The sequence below is a fragment of the Henckelia pumila genome, chromosome 4 (assembly GCF_033568475.1).
Source record: "Henckelia pumila isolate YLH828 chromosome 4, ASM3356847v2, whole genome shotgun sequence".
NCBI classification, from domain to species: Eukaryota; Viridiplantae; Streptophyta; class Magnoliopsida; order Lamiales; family Gesneriaceae; genus Henckelia; species Henckelia pumila.
The window spans coordinates 217,063,606-217,085,091 of NC_133123.1; the positions used below are offsets into that span (position 1 = coordinate 217,063,606).

At 40.8% G+C, this 21,486-nt stretch overlaps 1 protein-coding gene across 1 annotated transcript; it reads left to right on the forward strand.

Moving 5' to 3' along the window:
* Window positions 1-3,870: 3,870 nt before the first annotated feature.
* Window positions 3,871-6,678, forward strand: LOC140865480 (putative pentatricopeptide repeat-containing protein At1g68930). Its single transcript, XM_073270141.1, is given in 3 exon segments — window positions 3,871-5,475; window positions 5,478-6,330; window positions 6,467-6,678. Coding segments are annotated over 2 exon segments (2,271 nt in total). The 5' UTR covers window positions 3,871-3,938; the 3' UTR covers window positions 6,212-6,330; window positions 6,467-6,678.
* Window positions 6,679-21,486: the final 14,808 nt, after the last annotated feature.

The window sequence follows — 21,486 nt, forward strand, 5'->3', positions numbered from 1 at the left end:
GAAGCAACAAGATGTACAAGGATTTGCGTACAAAATTCTGGTGGAAGGGAATGAAGAGGAGTGTGTATCGGTATTTTTCGAGATGTTTGGTGTGTCAGCAGGTCAAGGCAGAACACCAACGACCTGGAGGTTTGCTTCACATTTTATCCATTCCTGAGTGAAAATGGGAGTTGATCACGATGGACTTCGTGACCCATTTGTCGGTGAGCTCCAGGAATTGTGATGCTATCTGGGTTGTGGTGGACCGACTCATCAAGTCTGCACATTTCATTCCTTATAACCAGGATTACAGTTTTGACTGGATGACATGTTTGTACATCCAAGAAATTGTTTGATTGCACGGAGTGCCTGTGATCATAGTCAGTGATCGAGACCCCAGGCTTACTTTCAGGTTCTGGGGGAATCTTCAGCGCGCTATGGGTACTACTCTCATATTGATTACAACATATCACCCAGAGACTGATGGGCATTCAGAGCACACGATTCATACTCTTGAAGACATGCTGCGAGCATGTTCTTTGGATTTTGGTCCAGGTTGGCAAGATCAGTTGTCATTGATTGAGTTCGCGTACAACAACAGTTACCATCGCAATATTGGTATAGCTCCGTTTGAGGCATTGTACAAGCGATGATTTCGTACTCCACTATTTTGGGAAGAAGTGGGGGAGCGACAGGTAGAGGGACCAGAGTTAGTCCAGCAGGCTGTTGATATTGTTGGACAGATCAAGAAGAGAATTAATACTGCGCAGAATCGACAGGCTAGCTATGCGAATGTCAAGCGCAGACCTTTGCAGTTTGAGATGGGCGAGAAAGTGTTTCTGAAAGTCTCACCATTTCGCAGGATTTTGAGATTCGGTCTCAAGGGTAAGTTATCTCCTAGGTTCATTGGTCCATTTGAAATACTAGAAAGTGTTGGAGATCTGGCTGGCTTTACCGTCGTATTTGTCAAGCATCCACGATGTGTTCCATGTTTCACTGTTACGATTGTATGTGGAGATGAATCTCATATCTTACAGGTACAGTTGGATACGGATTTGACATATGTGGAAAGGCCTTTGCGTATTATTGGTCACAAGGATAAGGTATTACGCAACAAGATCATTCCTCTTGTTCTAGTTCAGTGGAAGAGCCGAGGCACTGAGGAAGCCACTTGGGAACTTGAGAGTCGTATGCATACAGATTATCCAGAGTTGTTTTGAATTGTATTTCCAGTTGTATCTTGTGAACTGAACAATTTGAATAAAAGATTTTTATTCAGTAATTTTTACTACATTCAGTACTTAAGATTGATTCGATGATGAAATATCTTAAGTATGGGGAGAATGTAGTAGCCCGGTTCCATTTTACAAGATTAATTAAGTAAAAATGGTTAAGCATGGATTAGGGGCTTAATTTGGAATTAATTGGACAATTTTCGGAATTTTTATCAAGGTGAGTTCGGAGCGTCCGAACTAAGATCGGAGGATCCGAATCCTTCGGAATCTTGAACTGGGGATCGAAGGATGCGGAGGGATTGGATAGTCCGAACCAAGATAAGACCGTCCGAACCCAGTTAGGCCATGCAAGGGTTGAGGTGTCAAAACTGACCAACACATAGCAAGTTCAGACCGTCCGAAGTCGGGATCGGACCGTCCGAACTGTGCATGCAGTGACGTGTTGTGCATGCAAGGTTCGGACCATCCGAACTCCCCGATCAGACCGTCCGAACTCCACCTATAAATAGGCCCTCCGAGATCTTATTTCTCACACCAATTTCATAACTTCCTCTTTCGGTCTTAGATTATTCTAGGTGTTTTGGGGTGATTCCAGCCTTCCTAGGCTTGGTCCGGGAGTTGGCTAGGCGCTCCAGGATTGCTGCGGAGCAGTGCCCAAGTTCTGGGGCAGTCGTCATTAGAGGGGTGACGACGGACGCAGGTATAGCTCTAGCTCCTTATGATAAATAGGGAGTATGCTATAGCGTAGTTAAGGATTTTAGAATAAGATTATAATGCATGAGTACTTTGCATTGTAGTGCGGTTTATAGGCTTGGACATAGAGCTGATTTAGCTTGCCTAGTATATGAGGTACGGAAGTATTATTCGAGATATCCAGATTGAGTATACATGTATTATGTTTTTGCATGGTTTATGTGATTGCATGTTTTATATGCCTTTATATACAGTATGTCATGATTGTATGTTGCATACATGAGCATATTGAGCCTTTACCTTAGAGGTATCCTGTAGTAGGGTGCTCACCCTAAGAGTTTGTGGATGGTTGGATACGTAAGTCTTGTGTTAGGTCACCGTGATGGTTGGACACATGTACTAGTATCAGGTCACCATTATCCGCTGGGTATATGAGGCACCTTCTGAGGCGACGGCACAACGTGCTATATACCCTGGGCACGGTCTATGAGCTTGTTTCTTGAACTGAGTGTCTTGGTACCCAGTTCACTTGCATACATGCACATATAATACTGTATACTCATACTCTCGTACTGAGCTTTTTATGCTCACGTCTCGTACTTTGTTGTATCTGGACATCCTATTCCATGGGGCAGGTCTGCGGTTGGATGAGGCTGGTGGTTCCAGGAGAGCTTAGGCAGTGGATGGCCAGCATGATTATTGTCTAGGCTTAAGTTTCTGTTGTTTTTTGGATTGATACAGATTTCGATATGGTTGTATCATAATTATATTATTTGGGATTTATTTATGGTTTTCCGCTGTTACTTTCTCGTTTGTATTTTATTAAGTTAAATGCATGTTTAAACTTTTGATTAGTAAGTGATCACGGCGCGGGTCACTACAATATACTTTTTTAAAATCCTCAAATCTCGTTCGTAGGCTAGTCTTGATTTTCTTCGTCACTAGAATTAAACTAATACCTGAAACACATTAAAACTTACTTGCAATCATTAAATATCAGGCAACTTTAGATAACATGAAATCATTTAACACAACATTTAAACAAACCTTTTAACACTTCAAAATTTAACTTTGAAACATTAAATCTCACGCAAAATAAATAACATAAAATCTTTTAAACCTAACGTTTAAATCATGAATATATCTCCAAAAATCATTTAATTAAACATAACTTTAAAATCATAAAAAAATAAAATAAAATCATTTAAAATTCACTTATAATCTCTTTGATACTCGTATTCGTGATTGAATTTATGGACTTTGCGAACGTTACAATCTACTCTCCTTAAAAGAATTTGTCATCGAAATTCGACTCATCAAATCCCAATAAAAGACTCATCAAATATAATTAGGGATGACAATTTTTTCCGCGGGTTCGGGTCACTGCGGGGAAAACCCGAAACGGGGGCGGGTTGGAGGGTGAGTTTCGAGTTCGGGGGCGGGTTCGGAAATTTTTTTAAAATCCCCGCAGGAGAGTAGGGAGGGGATGGGGATGTCATCCCCATCCCCGAACTCGCCCCAATAGCCCCGAAAATATATTAAATAAATAAATAATAATAATAAGCTAAGATTATAATGTTATATGTATGTCACTAGATTTATATAAAGAAAATGAGTTGGAAAAATGAAAATTTCAAGTCGAAATCTGCAATAGGAGACGGGGATAGGGACGGGGACGGGGATGAGGATTTGATCCCGCGGGTTCGGGGACGGGGATTCCCCGGTTAAGCAGGACCGGGGATGGGGTATAATTCGGGGGCGGGGATAGGGACGGCAAACCCGTCCCCGCCCCGCCCCATTGCCATCCCTAAATATAATCGATAACATCCACTCTTACGCATCTAATTCTCAAATATTATCTGAGTAGCCATGTTTATGTTGCTCACTCTGATAAAACAAGTCTACCTTTATAAACTTTTCTTTTGTTGTTTGAAGCTTGAATATATATTCTTAGAACATAATTCTCAAATTTATTTCGAATACAAAATGATTCTTGTGTATTAGAACATAATTTTAATTAAGTCTCTCTGTATGGTTGGTCTTCCGCCGGCCAGAGCAATCTTCCACTGCTTCATGTCCAGCATCTCCAATTACTACTGTGCACTACTGAAGCAATGCTGCGAAATTCACAGTGTGAAACAAGCGAAAGGACTCCATGGTCAAATGATCAAGTCTCTGATAAACCCAGAAACCTTCTTGCTGAACAACCTCATCAATTCTTATTATAAGCTCAAAGAGATCAAGTATGCCCGCCACGTGTTTGATAAAATTTCCAGTCCAAACCTCTTCTCTTGGAACACCATTCTTTCAGCTTACTCCAAGTCTGGGGACATTAGAAAGATGGAAGAGATATTTGGTTTGATCCCAAGAAAAGATGGGGTTTCCTGGAACTTGATTATTTCGGGGTATATAAAGTTCGGATTGACTGAGAAAGCGTTGGAGACTTATAAACTGATGCTAAGATACGGGTCTGAGTGTTTGAATAGAATTACATTTTCCACAATTATTGTAATGCTGTCGAACAAGGGCTGGTTTTGTTTGGGCGGAGTTGTTCACGGGCAGGTAGTGAAATGTGGTTTCGATTCGTATGTCTTCGTGGGTAGTCCATTGGTGGATATGTATGCAAAATGTGGCTTAATATGTGAGGCAAAACGTGTGTTTGATGAGTTGCAGGAGAGGAATGTGGTTTTGTGTAATACAATGCTTATGGGATTTCTAAGGTGTGGATTGTTGGAAGAGTCGGAAGTTTTATTCCGAGGTATGCCTGAGAAGGATTCGATTTCTTGGACAACTATGATTACGGGATTGACGCAGAATGGGATGGACGGAGAAGCCATGTATTTATTCCGAGAAATGAGGTTGAAGGGATTGGACATGGATCAGTTTACTTTTGGAAGCATTTTAACTGCCTGTGGAGGCCTCTCGGCTTTAAGAGAAGGGAAACAGATTCATGCTTATGTTTCTAGAACTGACCATCTGGATAATGTTTTTGTTGCCAGTGCCCTTCTTGATATGTATTCAAAGTGTAGAAACATCAAATATGCAGAGCTATTGTTTGGTAAGATGGGATCCAAGAATGTTGTTTCATGGACTGCTATGTTAGTGGGATATGGTCAGAATGGATGCAGTGAGGATGCTGTTCGGATATTTTGTGAGATGAAACGAAACAATATTGAACCAGACGATTTCACTTTAGGCAGCGTGATAAGCTCATGTGCAAGCCTTGCCAGCTTGGAAGAAGGAGCTCAGTTTCATGTTCAAGCACTAGTCTCAGGCTTGGTTTCCTTTACTACAGTTTCAAATGCTCTTGTGACGCTGTATGGCAAATGTGGGAACATAGAAGAGTCCCAACAATTGTTTGATGAGATGAAATGTAGGGATGAAGTGTCTTGGACTGCCTTGGTGACAGGCTATGCGCAGTTTGGGAAAGCCATTGAAACAATTGATTTATTTGAGAATATGCTAGCTCATGGTCTGCAACCAGATGGTGTTTCTTTTATTGGAGTTCTTTCTGCGTGTGCTAGGGCTGGATCTGTCGAGAAAGGTCTCCAATATTTTTCATTAATGACTGAAAGTATGGGATTCGGCCCTTTCTTGACCATTATACTTGTATAATTGATTTATACAGTCGAGCTGGACGATTAGACGAAGCAAAGAACTTTATTCTTCAAATGCCTTGCTCTCCTGATGCAATTGGTTGGTCTACATTACTGAGCTCATGCAGAAATCGTGGAAATTTGGAGCTAGGTAAATGGGCAGCGGAATCTCTTCTCAAACTAGAACCACAAAACCCTGCTGGATATGTATTGCTCGCCAGCATATATGCAGCTAGAGGCAAATGGGATGAGGTGGCACAAATTAGAAAAGGAATGAGAGATAAAGGTGTTAGAAAGGAACCAGGATGTAGTTGGATCAAGTATAACAACAAGGTGCACATTTTTTCTGCTGATGACAAGTCAAGCCCGTTTTCAGATCAGATATATGAAAAGTTGAAATATTTGAATGATAGAATGACAGAGGAGGGATACGTGCCAGATATGAGATCTATTTTGCACCATGTAGAGGAGTCCGAAAAACTAAAGATGCTCAACCATCATAGCGAAAAGCTTGCTATTGCATTTGGTTTAATTTTTATCCCTCCTGGACTGCCCGTAAAAGTGGTAAAAAACCTTCGCGTATGTAACGATTGCCACAATGCAACTAAAATCATATCAAAGATCACAGAAAGAGAAATACTCGTCAGAGATGCTGTAAGATTCCATTTATTCAAAAATGGAAAATGTTCTTGTGGTGACTTTTGGTGATGGTATTTTAAAAAGGGTCAGGGATCATATGTAATGTTCAATAGATTTCTGCACCACGCAAGTAAATCTGAATAAGAAAAAGGGGCCTTTTCTGAACTGATTTTGGGTTGGAGATACAGGTGAGTTTTTATTAGTGATTAACTTTTTGGTTATTAATTGCTGTTTCTTTTAATTAAAAATATAGTAACAAATAAAGGGGTCAGGGATCAAGAGTTTCTTATTTTACTTTTTCTGATTTTGAGTTAGTAATATCAGGTGCTGGATTACTGCTTTAGGAACATGGCTAGATGGAGATATAAAAGTCAACAGATATATCCTTTTTGTTGAAAATATATTATTATTGAACGTTGCATGTTGAATGTTGAATGCTTAATGCTGAATGTTGAAATTTGAGTTGTAAAATTTTGAAAATTAGTGTGTGATGATGTAGACGATGATGTATTATTTTTTTGACTAATCTCCAAATGAGATCTATAAATAAGTCTCTCCATTTGTATAAAAAATCACAATTTAAGATAGAAGAATTTTATAAAGTGTAGAGTTTGATATATTTTGAGTTTTGGTGTTTTTTTACTTTTTACCATAAATTTTTACTTTTTCACAATACGTTATCAGCACGATCGTTCGAAGGTTCTCTATAATTTCCAAAGCTCCAAAAACACAAGGAAAAGACAAATATTCAACAAGTAAAAATATTTATTTTACTGTTTATATAGTTTTACTATGTATATATATTAATATATAATTTCATGTTATTATTATATAAAAAGATGTTAATGACACCAACCTTATAATAACGTGATATGATATATATTTTTATTGTGTATATATATACTAACCATATTGGTATAATTTCATGTTATTATATTATATAAAAGGATGTCTATTACACCAACTTTATAATAACATGATATGATATATATTTTTATTGTGTATATATATACTAACCATATTCGTATAGTTTCATGTTATTATATAAAGGATGTCTACGACACCAATCTTATAATAATGTGATATGATATACCATATCTGACTCAATACTAACTATATTGTTTAATTTCATGTTATTATTTAAAAGGATGTCTATGAAACCACATTATAATAACGTGATATGATTATACTATATATTACTCCTTATATATTTTTATTGTGTATATATAGTAACGGTCATAAACAGTAATAAAACGATTAGTTTTTACCCTATAAATATGATCACTCAAACATATTTTCAATCACACCAAACTCACTCTTTCTCTCAATTATTTCTCTTCGATTTTTCGAAGATAAAGAAGACGAAATTTTCAAGGCTATTTTTTTTATAACTATTATGATTATTGTAGTAACCCAACCCGAATCCACCATTTAATCAGAGTTACAATAAAAGCGCATGCTATTAAACTTAAAGCGTAAAGAGCGGATAATTAAAATACAACAAATCCAATCGACGGAATACAACCGACGATAACAATTGCGCATAAATACTGTTATACAACCAAATCGAAGGTTCAGGGTAAACAAATCCCTACCCTCTACAACCTCACCCTCTCCTAGCTCAATCTTGCTGAGAGCCGCCTGGACCGTCTAGCCTCAAGCCTGCCCCGCCACAAGGTACACCACAATACCAAACACAGGGGCGTGAGCGAAAACGCTCAATACAATAAGCAATGATATAAATACAAATATGCGCACACAGATGATTTAAAACTCAAGTGAAAACACTTACTCATGGCGCCGGAAATATACAGCACCGGCTAGAGAGCGACTCTGCGGGGTACTCGTATACTCTCTATCAGGGCTGAGCCAACCCCATCCTGACCCGAATCCAAAACAGGATACAAGCCCCATATGAAACTGTCATACCTGACTCGAGTCCAAAATGAGATCATCGTTCCCTATGGAGACTGTCAATGACTCACATCTCTCCGGATGCAGTCATACGTAAAATCATGCATGTGCTAAGGCGGTAAAACATGATAAAACATGATAAACATATAGCACATACTCATGCAACATACATGAAAATATATCATGCCGGCTATCTCGGTCAGTACTTACGTACCTCTAACACTGTTGGTCAAAACCTAGCTCCACTAGCCTATATTCCAAGCCTACTAGTCCAGTCTACTGCTACTACAATGCAAATATTCATGCATCAATAATAAAGCTCTAAAAACCTTAACTAAGCTAATGCATACTCCAAAATATTTTTAGGATGCCAAAGTTATACCTGCGTCCGTCATTAGCCCTTTGCTGTCGATAGCCTCAAAACTAGGCCACAGCTCCGCTACGACGTCTGGATCGCTATGACACTTCCGGATTTCCCGTATGGCGCCTAGATCTCCCTAGATCTGAGTTAGAAGGCTTAGGAATCGAGAGAGAAGAGAGGAAATGAGCGAGTTACAAATGAACCTCGGTTCCTCTATTTATAGACGGCGTTCGGGCCGTCCGAACTCGGCTTCGGCCCTCCGAACTGGTTCGGATCCTCCGATCATGACTTCGGATCGTCCGAACACAATCGAATTGTCCGATCCTAACTTCGGGTCCTCCGAAGTCCCATCAGTGACATCATCCATGACGTCACCTTGCTGACGTATTTGATGACGTAAGCCCTAACCCTGTTCGGGTCCTCCTATTTCACCAACGGAGCCTCCGAACTCCTCTTTGGATCGTCCGAACTTCTCGGGCCTCCGATCCTGACTCCGATCACGTTCGGGTCCTCCGAACACCAGTTCAGTTCGGAGCGTCCGAACCTCACGAGCCATGCCCACCATTTTTGAGTGTCCTGGATCTATTTTTGGACTCCGTTAATTCATTTGAAATTTCTTTAATCATGTTTTATTTAATTTAAACATGATCACTTGATTAATTTACCTATTAATCATAAAATTTGGATACGGGTTACTACATTCTCTCCCACTTAAGAAATTTCGTCCTCGAAATTTAAGTCTTAGAGGAAAATATGAACAGTCAAACAAATGATCTTTATTACAACTGAACAAGTACAAACTCAATACAAGAAGTACAAAATCTCAAAATAACTCGGGATGCTCGGCTAACATCCGGCTCTCTAACTCCCAAGTAGCTTCCTCTGTACCTCTGCGTTGCCACTGTACCAACACTAATGGTATACGCTTGTTATGAAGTACCTTGTCCTTCCTGTACAGAATCCGCAGGGGTTTCTCCACATATGATAGATCCTGATCTACCTTTACCTCGGTCGGATGCAAAATATGCGACTCGTCCGCCACGTATTGCCTCAACAAGGACACGTGGAACACATTTTGGATCTCCGAAAGATCGGGTGGCAAGGCCACACGATAAGCCACATCCCCAACCTTCTCGAGAATCTCAAAAGGACTAATAAATCTCGGTGTCAGCTTATCCTTGCGACCAAATCTCATCACCTTTCGGAAAGGTGACACACGCAAGAAAACATGCTCTCCCACCTCGAAGTGTAACGGTCTCCGGTGAGTGTTCGCGTAGCTAGCCTGTCGATCCTGAGCCGCCTTAATCATGCGTCGGATCAATTCCACTGCATTAGTCATCTGCTGAATCATCTGAGGACCCTCAACCCGACACTCGCCGACCTCGTCCCAAAACAAAGGCGTACGACAACGACGTCCATAAAGAGCCTCAAATTGTGTCATGCCAATGCTGCGATGAAAACTATTGTTATAAGCGAACTCCACCAAGGGTAAATGATCATGCCACGCTGGGCCAAAATCCATCACCGCCGCGCGAAGCATATCCTCTAAAATGTGAATAGTACGCTCGGATTGTCCATCCATCTCTGGATGATAAGCCGTACTCAGGCTCAAAGTAGTACCAAGGGCTCGCTGGAAACTACCCCAAAATCTCGAGGTAAATCTCGGATCTCTATCGCTCATAATGCTCAACGAATCCCATGCAATCGAACAATCTCCTGCACATACAATTGCGCCATCCTATCAAAGGTATAATCCCGGTTATAGGGAAGAAAATACGCTGACTTCGACAATCGGTCCACGACAACACAAATAGCATCACAATTCCTGGAAGACATAGGCAAGTGAGTGAAAAAATCCATCATCACATGCTCCCACTTCCACTCAGGAAATCTCTAAGCTGTGAAGTAACCCTCCGGGTCGTCTAAACTCTGCCTTGACCTGCTGACACACAAGGCATCGCGATACAAACTGATAAACACTGCGCTTCATCCCTTTCCACCAAAAACTTGTGCGAAGATCCTTATACATTTTCATGCTGCCTGGATGTACAGAGAATCGACTGCGGTGAGCTTGCGACAGGATCTCATCCCTCAAAGCAGAATCCTCGGGTACAACCACTCGTCCAGAAAGAAACAATAGACCGTCACCTTGCAGATGGAAACCAGAAGTACTATCACCCTCAGCCAAACGGGACAACTTCTGAATCTTCAGATCAGAATTCTGAGCTTCCCGAATTCGTCGATACAATGCTGGCTCTGCAAGCACAGAAGAAACACGAATTCCTTGCTGTTCTTTCTTATGAAGGAATGTGAATCCCAAAGAACAACACTCCTCTACTGCCTTCGAAAACTGAACTGGTACGAAGGGAACTCATATAGACCTTGCGACTAAGCGCATCAGCAACGGGTTTCGAAGAACCTGGATGGTACTTGATCTCACAATCATAATCCTTCAACAGATCCATCCAACGATGCTGCCGCATGTTCAACTAATCTTGAGTGAACAGATACTTCAAACTCTTATGATCGGTGAAGATCTCAAATCGTTCTCCGTACAAATAGTGACGCCATATCTTCAAAGCAAAGACAATTGCTGCAAGCTCTAGATCATGTACGGGATAGTTCTCCTCGTGAGTCTTCAACTGTCTGGAAGCATAAGCGATCACGTGGCCATTCTGAGTCAACACGCACCCCAAACCCTAGAGAGAAGCATCGGTGAAGAATACAAAACCACCTGATCCAGACGGCAAAACAAGAACTGGAGCTGTCGTCAAACGATGTCTCAACTCACGAAAACTGTCTTCACAAGCGTCAGACCACACGAAAGAAACATCTTTCTTCGTCAACTGAGTCAAAGGCTTAGCTATATGAGAGAAGTTCTCCACAAAACGTCGATAGTACCCTGCCAAACCAAGGAAACTACGAATCTCAGAAGCTGTAGTCGGATGCGACCAATTCAAAATAGCCTCTGTGTTGCTAGGGTCAACAGATATGCCCTCCTGAGAAATGACATGACCAAGGAACACAACTCGGTCAATCCAGAAGTCACACTTACTCAACTTCGCGTACAACTGTCTCTCCCTCAAGACCTGTAGTACAGTATAGAGATGATAGGCATGATCATCCATGCTGCAAGAATACACCAAAATGTCATCGATGAACACCACCACGAACTTATCCAGAAAGTCGCGGAAAACTCTGTTCATCAGATCCATAAAAACAGCTGGAGCATTCGTCAGACCAAACGGCATCACTAGAAACTCATAGTGTCCATACCGTGTACGAAATGCTGTCTTAGGAACATCCTCCTGTCGAACTCGCAACTGATGATACCCAGACCGAAGATCAATCTTTGAATAGACATAAGTACCCTGTAACTGATCAAAGAGATCATCTATCCGCGGAAGAGGATACTTATTCTTCACTGTCACTTGATTCAACTGACGGTAATCAATACACAACGGCATTGAACCATCTTTCTTCTTGACAAACAGCACTGGGGCTCCCCACGGCGAAACACTGGGTCGAATATAACCCTTATCAAGAAGATCTTGTAATTGCTTCTGCAGTTCTTTCATTTCTGATGGCGCTAAAGGATAAGGAGTTCTGGAAATTGGTGCAGTCCCTGACAGTAACTTGATGCCAAACTCGATCTCCTTCACTGGTGGCAAACCTAGAATCTCTTCCGGAAATACATCTGGAAAGTCACGAACCACTGGTATCTCTTGGATATCTGGCTCTCCCATGGATGCGTCAATGGCGTAGATAAGGTAGCCTTCCCTGCTAGACTCTAAAGCACGCCGGACCTTCAGAGCAGAAACTACTGGCATCGGAGGCCGCGCTCCCTCATCATAGAAATACCATGACTCGTCATCCTCGGGTCAAAATTGAAAAAACCTCTGATAGCAATCCACTATCGCTCGGTATGCAGTCAATAGATCTATCCCAATGATGCAATCGAAATCCTCCATCGCTAGAATCATCAGGTTAGCACTAAGCTGATGCCCCTCAAAATCCAAAACACAACCCACAACTAGACGCTTGGCTAAAACCTCTCTACCCATAGGAGTAGAAACCACTAATAACACGTCTAGAGGAATATATGGCAACTTATATTTCTTAGCAAAATGTGCTGAGACAAAAGAATGTGATGCACCGGTATCGATTAAAATATATGCAGGAAAACCACAAACTACAGATACCTGCAATCATCCAATCTTTGTCAGCCTCTGCTTGTTCCTGGTTAAGCGCAAAGACCTGACTCTGGGCACGTGGCCTCAAAGAAGAATGACCTTGAGAAGGTGTCTGAGCAGGCTGTCGCTGAGACTGTTGAGGCTGCTGGCGCTGCTGCGAAAACTGCTGCTGGTACTGAGGTGGCTGAACAGATGCCTGAGAACCTCCGGAACCACTCGCTGCCCCAATCAGCATCAAACAATCCCTCTTCATGTGACCCTCCTGGCCACACTGGAAACATGCACTGGTCGATCGACCACACTGCCCTGGTGGATGTCTGCGTCTGCACTGACGACAATGGTTCGGCCTCTGACCGCCAAAGTTATGCACTCCACCAGATCTAGAGGAAGAAGAAGAAGAAGTACCTCCTGGCTTCTTGAAAAACTGCCCTTAGGGCCCAAGGCACTGGCACTCGCTGACCTGGAAAAAGAAGAGTAAAGTCCCCTGTTCCTTCGAATACTGTCCTCAGCCTGGCGACAACGGTCCCCCAAATCCTCATAGGTCCCATCGCCGCCCACAACAAACCATCCGATGAATATCAGGGTTCAAACCCTGAAGAAAATGGTCGTACTTCACCATAGAACTATCAACAACATGAGGACAAAAAGTTAGTAGATCAAAGAATTTCTGTTGGTACTCCTCGATCGACATCGTCCCCTGTCGCATACTCAGCAACTCACTGGATTTTGCCTGACGAAGAGCTGGAGGAAAATACAACCTTTGATAAGCAGTACGGAACTCAGCCCACGTAGCTGCTCCTCTAGCTGCTATGAATGGTGCGGAAGTAGATCTCCACCACTTCCTCGCGCGTCCCTCTAGCATAAAGGCAAGAATCTCCATCCTATCCTCGGCTGTGCAACGGAACTCCTGGAAACACTGCTCCATCCTTTCAAGCCAATCCTCCGCCTCTTCAGCTGTCTCACCTCCCGAAAAAGGCTTCGGGATAACCTCCTTGAATCTGCACATGCTCACTCGCTTGCGCTCCTTAGGCTGTCCTTGACGACGTCTACGATCAATTCGGATCGCCCCAACGACCGCCGCCTCTGCTATCGTGGCTCTCATCGTAATCTGCCATCTATTACACAATAACAAATAATAACTTAATCCGCTTTACGAAATTCCCAGTGCAATGCGCTCTGATACCAAAAATGTAGTGACCCAACCCGGATCCACCATCTAATCAGAGTTACAGTAAAAGCGCATGCTATTAAACTTAAAGCGTAAAGAGCGGCTAATTAAAATACAACAAATCCAATCGGCGGAATTCAACTGACGATAACAATTGCGTATAAATACTGTTATACAACCAAATCAAAGGTTCAGGGTAAACAAATCCCTACCCTCTACAACCTTACCCTCTCCCAAGCTCAATCCTGCTGAGAGCCGCCTGGACCGTCCAGCCTCAAGCCTGCCCTGCCACAAGGTACACCACAATACCAAACACAGGGGCGTGAGCGACAACGCTCAATACAATAAGCAATGATATAAATACAAATATGCGCACATAGATGATTTAAAGCTCAAGTGAAAACACTTGCTCATGGCGCCGGAAATATACAGTACCGGCTAGAGAGCAACTCCGCGGGGTACTCGTATACTCTCTATCAGGTTGAGCCAACCCCATCCTGACCCGAATCCAAAACAGGATACAAGCCCCATATGGAAATTGACATACCTGAATCGAGTCCAAAATGAGATCATTGTTCCCTATGGAGACTGTCAATGACTCACATCTCTTCGGATGCAGTCATACGTAAAATCATGCATGTGCTAAGGCGGTTTAAAACATGATAAAACATGATAAACATATAGCACATACTCATGCAACATGCAAATATATCATGCCGGCTATCTCGGTCAGTACGTACGTACCTCTAACACTGTTGGTCAAAACCTAGCTCCAGTGGCCTATATTCCAAGCCTACTAGTCCAGTCTACTGCTACTACAATGCAAATATCCATGCATCAATAATAAAGCTCTAAAAGCCTTAACTAAGCTAATGCATACTCCTAAATATTTTTAGGATGCCAAAGTTATACCTGCGTCCGTCGTTAGCCCTTTGCTGTCGATAGCCTCAAAACTAGGCCACAACTCGCTACGACATCTAGACTGCTATGCCACTTCCGGATTTCCCGTAGGGTGCCTAGGTCTCCCTAGATCTGAGTTAGAAGGCTTAGGAATCGAGAGAGAAGAGAGGAAATGAGCGAGTTACAAATGAACCTTCGGCTCCTCTATTTATAGACGGCGTTCGGGCCGTTCGAACTCGGCTTCGGGCCCTCCGAACTGGTTTGGATCCTCCGATCATGACTTCGGATCATCCGAACACAATCGGATCGTCCGATCCTAACTTCGGGTCCTCCGAAGTCCCATCAGTGATGTCATCCATGACGTCACCTTGCTGACGTATTTGATGACGAAAGCCCTAACCCTGTTCCGGTCCTCCGATTTCACCGACGGAGCCTCCAAACTCCTCTTCGGATCGTCCGAACTCCTCGGGCCTCCGATCCTGACTCCGATCACGTTCGGGTCCTCCGAATACCAGTTCGGAGCGTCCGAACCTCCCGAGTCATGCCCACCATTTTTGAGTGTCCTGGATCTATTTTTGGACTTCGTTAATTCATTTGAAATTTCTTTAATCATGTTTTATTTAATTTAAACATGATCACTTGATTAATTTACCTATTAATCATAAAATTTGGATACGGGTTACTACAATTATCATGCTCACGAGTCTTGTATTTATCGGTGAATATCCGACTCGCACTTTTCATTTATTTTTAAGCATGCTTGTATTCATATTTTATCCATTATTTTGTATTGTCATGTTAATGAAAATTAACTAATAAAATGCATTGTTATTTTTCTAGTACCACCATGTCAAATTTGGCAAAGCTTGAATTCATTGCGCTCGATATTACCGAGAAAAATTATATGTCATGGACTCTCGATGTAGAGATGCATCTTGAGTCATTGGGTCTGAATGATACTATCAAAGAAAACAATATATCATCCTCACAAGATAAAGAAAAGGCTATGATTTTCTTACGCCGACATCTTGATGAAGGATTGAAATATGAGTATCTCACAGAAAAAGACCCAATGATTTTATGGAAAGGGTTAAAGGAAATATTTGAGCATATAAGGGAAGTTATACTTCTGATCGCCCATGATGAATGAAATTCTTTAAGATTCTAAGACTTAAAAAAAAGTCAGTGATTACAACTCTGCTATGTATCGAATAGTTTCGCAATTGAAATTTTGTGTACATGTGGTTACTGGAATGGAAATGCTTGAGAAAACATTTTCCACTTTCCAAGCATCAAATATAACTCTACAACAACAGTATAGAGTGCTTGGATTTTCGAGATATTCTGAACTCATTGCATGTCTTCTTGTGGCGGAAAATAACAAAGAATTATTAATGAGAAATCATCAATCCCGACCCACTGGATCAACGGAATTTCCAGAAGCAAATGTCGTAAGTAAAAATGAAAATCAAAATCAAAGGCATAGACAAGATTTTGGTCGTGGACGAGGTTGAGGATGTGGGCATGGGCGTGGGCGTGGACGTAGAAATGATCGCGGTCTTGGTCACGGCCGTGGATATAAAAACAATCGATATAGTTACTTCAATAACTCATCTCAAAAGGGCGTCATGAACCACCCCAACAAAAAGGCAGCATAAAAACATGAGTGAAAATTAAAATCACTCAAAAAGATCTGAGAGTGATTGTTATAGATGTGGCACTCCAGGACATTGGTCACGTACTTACCGAGCCACAGAGCACCTTTGTAAGCTCTATAAAGAATCGATAAAAGGGAAAAAAAATAGACCAATTTTTTTGAAAATAGTGACCATTTAAGTAGATCAACTCATTTCGATGTTGCTGATTTTTTGAATGATTTTGAAAACATTTATTAATATATTGTTGGGACTAGAATGTAACATATTATATTTTTCATGTATTCTTGTGTTATTATGAAACATTATATATTTTGAATATGTATTGTCCTTAATTTTTCTTTATTGCATAATTTTTTTTGAAGTTAAATATGGAAAATGCTATGAGCAAAGATAAACAAGGAAAAAATCCCATGGAAGCTTGCATACCTGATAGTGGTACAACGCAACACTATTATCCAAGATAAAGATATTTCTTGGAACTAAAACCAACAAAAACAATGGTGAATACAATATCAAGTCCTGTAGACTTGATTGAAGATTGTGGTTTAAAGCACATTTTTTGTTACATAATGGTGCAAAATTTTTTATAAATGATGCTTTATATTCACCACAATCAAAAAGAAATTTGTTGTGTTTTAATGGACATATATTGTAATGACCACACCCTCTGCTCTGCCACATCAGACTCCGCTCCGGGTGGGTCTCACTCATGGTCTTCTCACCCCTGGCAGTGGATTTCATACCCTCCCCAGACTCGAACCTTGGACCTCCAGGATAAGTACCAAGATTTACCAAGTCTGGTACTTATCCTGGAGGTCCAAGGTTCGAGTTTGGGGAGGGTATGAAACTCACTTCCAGGGTGAGAAGACCATGAGTGAGACCCACTTGGAGCGGAGCCTGATGTGGCAGAGCAGAGGGTGTGGTCATTACATAAAAGGCCAGACTTGGTAAATCTTGGTACTTATCCTGGAGGTCCAAGGTTCGAGTCTAGGGAGGATATCAAACTCACTGCCAGGGGTGAGAAGACATGAGTGAGACCCACCCGGAGCGGAGCTTGATGTGTCAAAGCAGAGGGTGTGGTCATTACATATATTCTTATGGGTATGATACTGAGACAATAACTGATGAAAATTAGAAATATATGTTTATTATCACATATCAATCAGGAAATAAATATGTAGTTGAAAAACTACCAATGCTCCCTACTGGATTGCATTATTCCCATATAAGTCCAATTGAATCAAATATGGTGATTAATAATTCTTCAATATTAACCAATTTTCATGATTGATTGGGACATCCTGGTTCAATAATGATGCGAAAAATTATAGAAAATACACATGGTCATCCACTGAAAGACCAGAAGATCTTTCAGAATAATAAGTTTCAATGTAAAACATGTTCTCTTAGAAAACTTATTTATAAGACCATCATCAGCTTCAATTTAAACTGAATCATCCATATTTATTGAACGTATTTAGGGTGGATATTTGTGGGCCAATTCATCCTCCATGTGGACCATTTCGATACTTTATGGTATTGATCGATGCCTCTAGCAGATGGTCACATGTATGCTTATTGTCAACTCTGAATGTGGCATTTGCAAGATTAATGGATCAAATAATAAAATTGTGGAATCAATTTCCCGATTATACAATCAAAAAAAATAAGACTTGATAATTCTGGAGAATTTACTTCCTAAACTTTCAATGACTATTGTCTGTCAATGAGAATCACTGTTGAACATCATGTTTCTCATGTTCATACACAAAATGGATTAGCTGAATCATTGATTAAACTTCTACAACTGATTGCTAGACCAATGATTATGAAAATAAAACTCCCTTTTCTATAGTGGGGACATGCAATTTTACATGCTGCTACATTAATTCACATCAGACCAAGTGCATATCATAAATACTCCCCATTTCAGCTTTCATTTGGTAAAGAACCAGACATTTCTCATCTAAGAATTTTTGGATGTATGTTATATGTTCCTATTGCACCACCTCAACGTTAAAAAAATGGGTCATCAAAGAAAGATCGGTATTTATATCGGTTATGATAGCCCATCAATCATTCGATATCTTGGAGCCTCAGACAGGCGATGTGTTTACAACATGTTTTGTTGATTTTCATTTTAATGAAGAAATCTTTCCAATGTTAGGGGGAGAAAAAAAACACATCGAAAAAGAAATTACAGGGTATGTACCATCATTGTTACACTTGATCCAAGAACTAAACAATGTGAGAAAGATGTATAGAAAATTGTTGTACTTGCAAAGAATAACAAATCAAATGCCAGATGCATTTGCAGACACAAAAGGGGTAACAAAATCATATATACTTGCTGTAAATGCCCCTGCTCGAATTTGAAATTCCAAATAAAAAAATTGAAGACACTCATGATGTCATAAAAACTCTTGAAGTTTGGAAGGCCAGTCGGTTCCAAGGATAAAAATTCTCGGAAAAGGATAATGCATAGAGAAACACAATGATCACAAAATAGAAAATGGTGTTCCAAAAGAAACACATGATAATGAAAATGTTCTGTCAAAACCAAAAATGATGAGAAATGTGAAAATCTCTATCAATTATATTAATACTGGAAAAATATGGAACCAAAAAGATATAGAAGAAATTGATGAGATATTTTTCTTATAATGTGGCATGTGACATCATAAATGAGAATGAAGATAATGAACCAAAATCTTTTGGTGAATGTAAAACTCGGCAAGATTGGGTAAAATGGAAAGATGTCATCCAGGTTGAATTGGATTCGCTAAATAAACGTAATGTTTTTGGACCTATAGTCCTTACACCTGAAGGTGTAAAACCTGTTGGATACAAATGGGTTTTTGTTCGAAAGTGAAATAAGAAAAATGAAATAGTGTATTGACCCGCACCGTGATCACCTACTAATCAGAAACTTAGGTATGCAATTAACAAATAATTAATCTTAATCAGGGTAAATGCGGAAATAACTAAAATAACTAATATCAGTAGTGAAACACCTAGTGATTGACCTCGCAATCCTGCCTTGGTCATCACCTAATATCCAAATCTCCGAGAGTACCACCTGCCACTGCCCCATCGAATGGGATGTCCAGACAACAGAAATAACTGGACGTGAGCATAAACACTCAATACGCAAATACGGGTAAACATGCGTATATGATGCATGCAATGAAGTGATCAGGAATCATATCTGGGTATACTGTATCAATCTCCGCTCAGACTGGCGCCTAGAACATGAGCTCGTCACATCGGGGAATCAAACCACTGTGCGCGACCACTCATTCCAAACCGGACGTGGATCTAGAATGTCCACTGGAAACACTAGAGACGGAAAAAACCGTCGGTCGAGTGACTTTCAATGCTCCAAACGTCCTAACAAGGGTTGAGCTCCCTATACAGGCTTATCTCGAAAGATATATTGGCTCAATATTATATGCAAATGCCGCATAATAATCCATGCAATCACATGCAAAACATAACACGTAAATGCAACATATAAATATGCAACCCGCTGGCTATCTCAGTCAGTACTTACGTACCTTAGTTACTAGGCATACTCCACCAGCTCTAAATCCAATCCTATAGTCCGCACTACAATGCAAAATCTTAAAGGTCAAGTAATAACACATAATAATGCAAAAGTCAACCTTAGTCAACTCTAGTCAAAGTTTGACCGATAAATTGCAAACTTTAATGCGTTCTCACCGCTTCACAGCTTTGAATCTCGACTCGAAACTTGGATATTTGGATCTATCACGTCGAAACGATAAAAAATAGGTAACATGTCGATGGTCATCGGAAAATGGGAAGACGGCGGCGATGCGGCGGCGACACGACGGCGATGGGCAAAGTTGCTCCAAAATTCATGAAACTTGGCAGGCTTTGTAGAGCTTGAAGATATGATCACAATGGTATAAAAATCGAGCCGATCGGAGTTCAGATGCGCCGTAGATCGGGAAATTACAGGCGGCGACGGCGGCGTGAGCTTTCCCATAACTCCGATCATGGCCTGAAAATTGTATGAAATCGACGGGTTAAGGTTGGGAAATGTTCTACACACTTCCTAGAACCCCTTAGCAGCTCAAAAACAACAAGAATCGGCCTCAAATCCATCCATTCGCGCGAGGAATACGATGACCAGTGACCCGACCCCTTCTCGACTTCGTGCTCGCCCAATCGAACACCAAAACACACGATTCTTGTTATGGATTGTGGACCTGTGCCTTGACGAGAAGCTACAAGATAGAGGGGTCAATTCGGATGGCAACGGCGGCGTTCTGACGGCGGCCGTTGAGACGGGAAGCGATTTGGGGTTCTAGGTATTTAGTGTGTGTTTTTGGGTGTTTGTGTGTGAAGAGAGAGTAGCACTTACTAATTATAGAAAGTTGGCCCTAAAGGATGACCCGGAGTCCGATCTATTTTAACATCCTGTGGAGCTACAAAATCACATATGATATATTAATCTCGGCTATAACCCGATAATTTCCCCCCCCTAATACAAATTTTTTGTAACACAAATCAATTAGTTTAATCTCATGTAATCCCTGGATTAATTCCTTAATCATGTTTAACCATTAAATCTTGTAAAATGGAACTGGGTCTGACTACATCCACCCCCATATAAGAAGAATTTCGTCCTCGAAATAATAAATCTTACGATACTGAAAATGAACTGAATAAGAACAACAGATTCTTAGTCATATCAATTTAGACAAGATACAACACTGAAATTCAAAGAACCATCAAACAACTTTGGTCCTCAATTGGTATTCTTTAGCGCCTCAACACTGCCCCTAAACCACAAAAGGCAAAAATCATATTCCACAACACTTTTTCTTATGATTCAGAAAACATCATTGGACCTCTCCACACATGTCAATATCTGTATCCAGCGGTACCTCAGACGGTAGCAAGATGAAAGACTCATCTGCCACATACCATCACAACCGTGATACATAAAACACAATCGTGGATACTAGACCGAATATAGCGTTAATGCTTAGGCCTGTACTATATCTCCTTCACTATCTGACAACCAATATGGACCAATAAATAGTTAAAGATGTCTTTTCTGTATAATTCAAATTATATCAACATTAATAGTCTGATTATTCAAACGTGCCGCTCCCCCA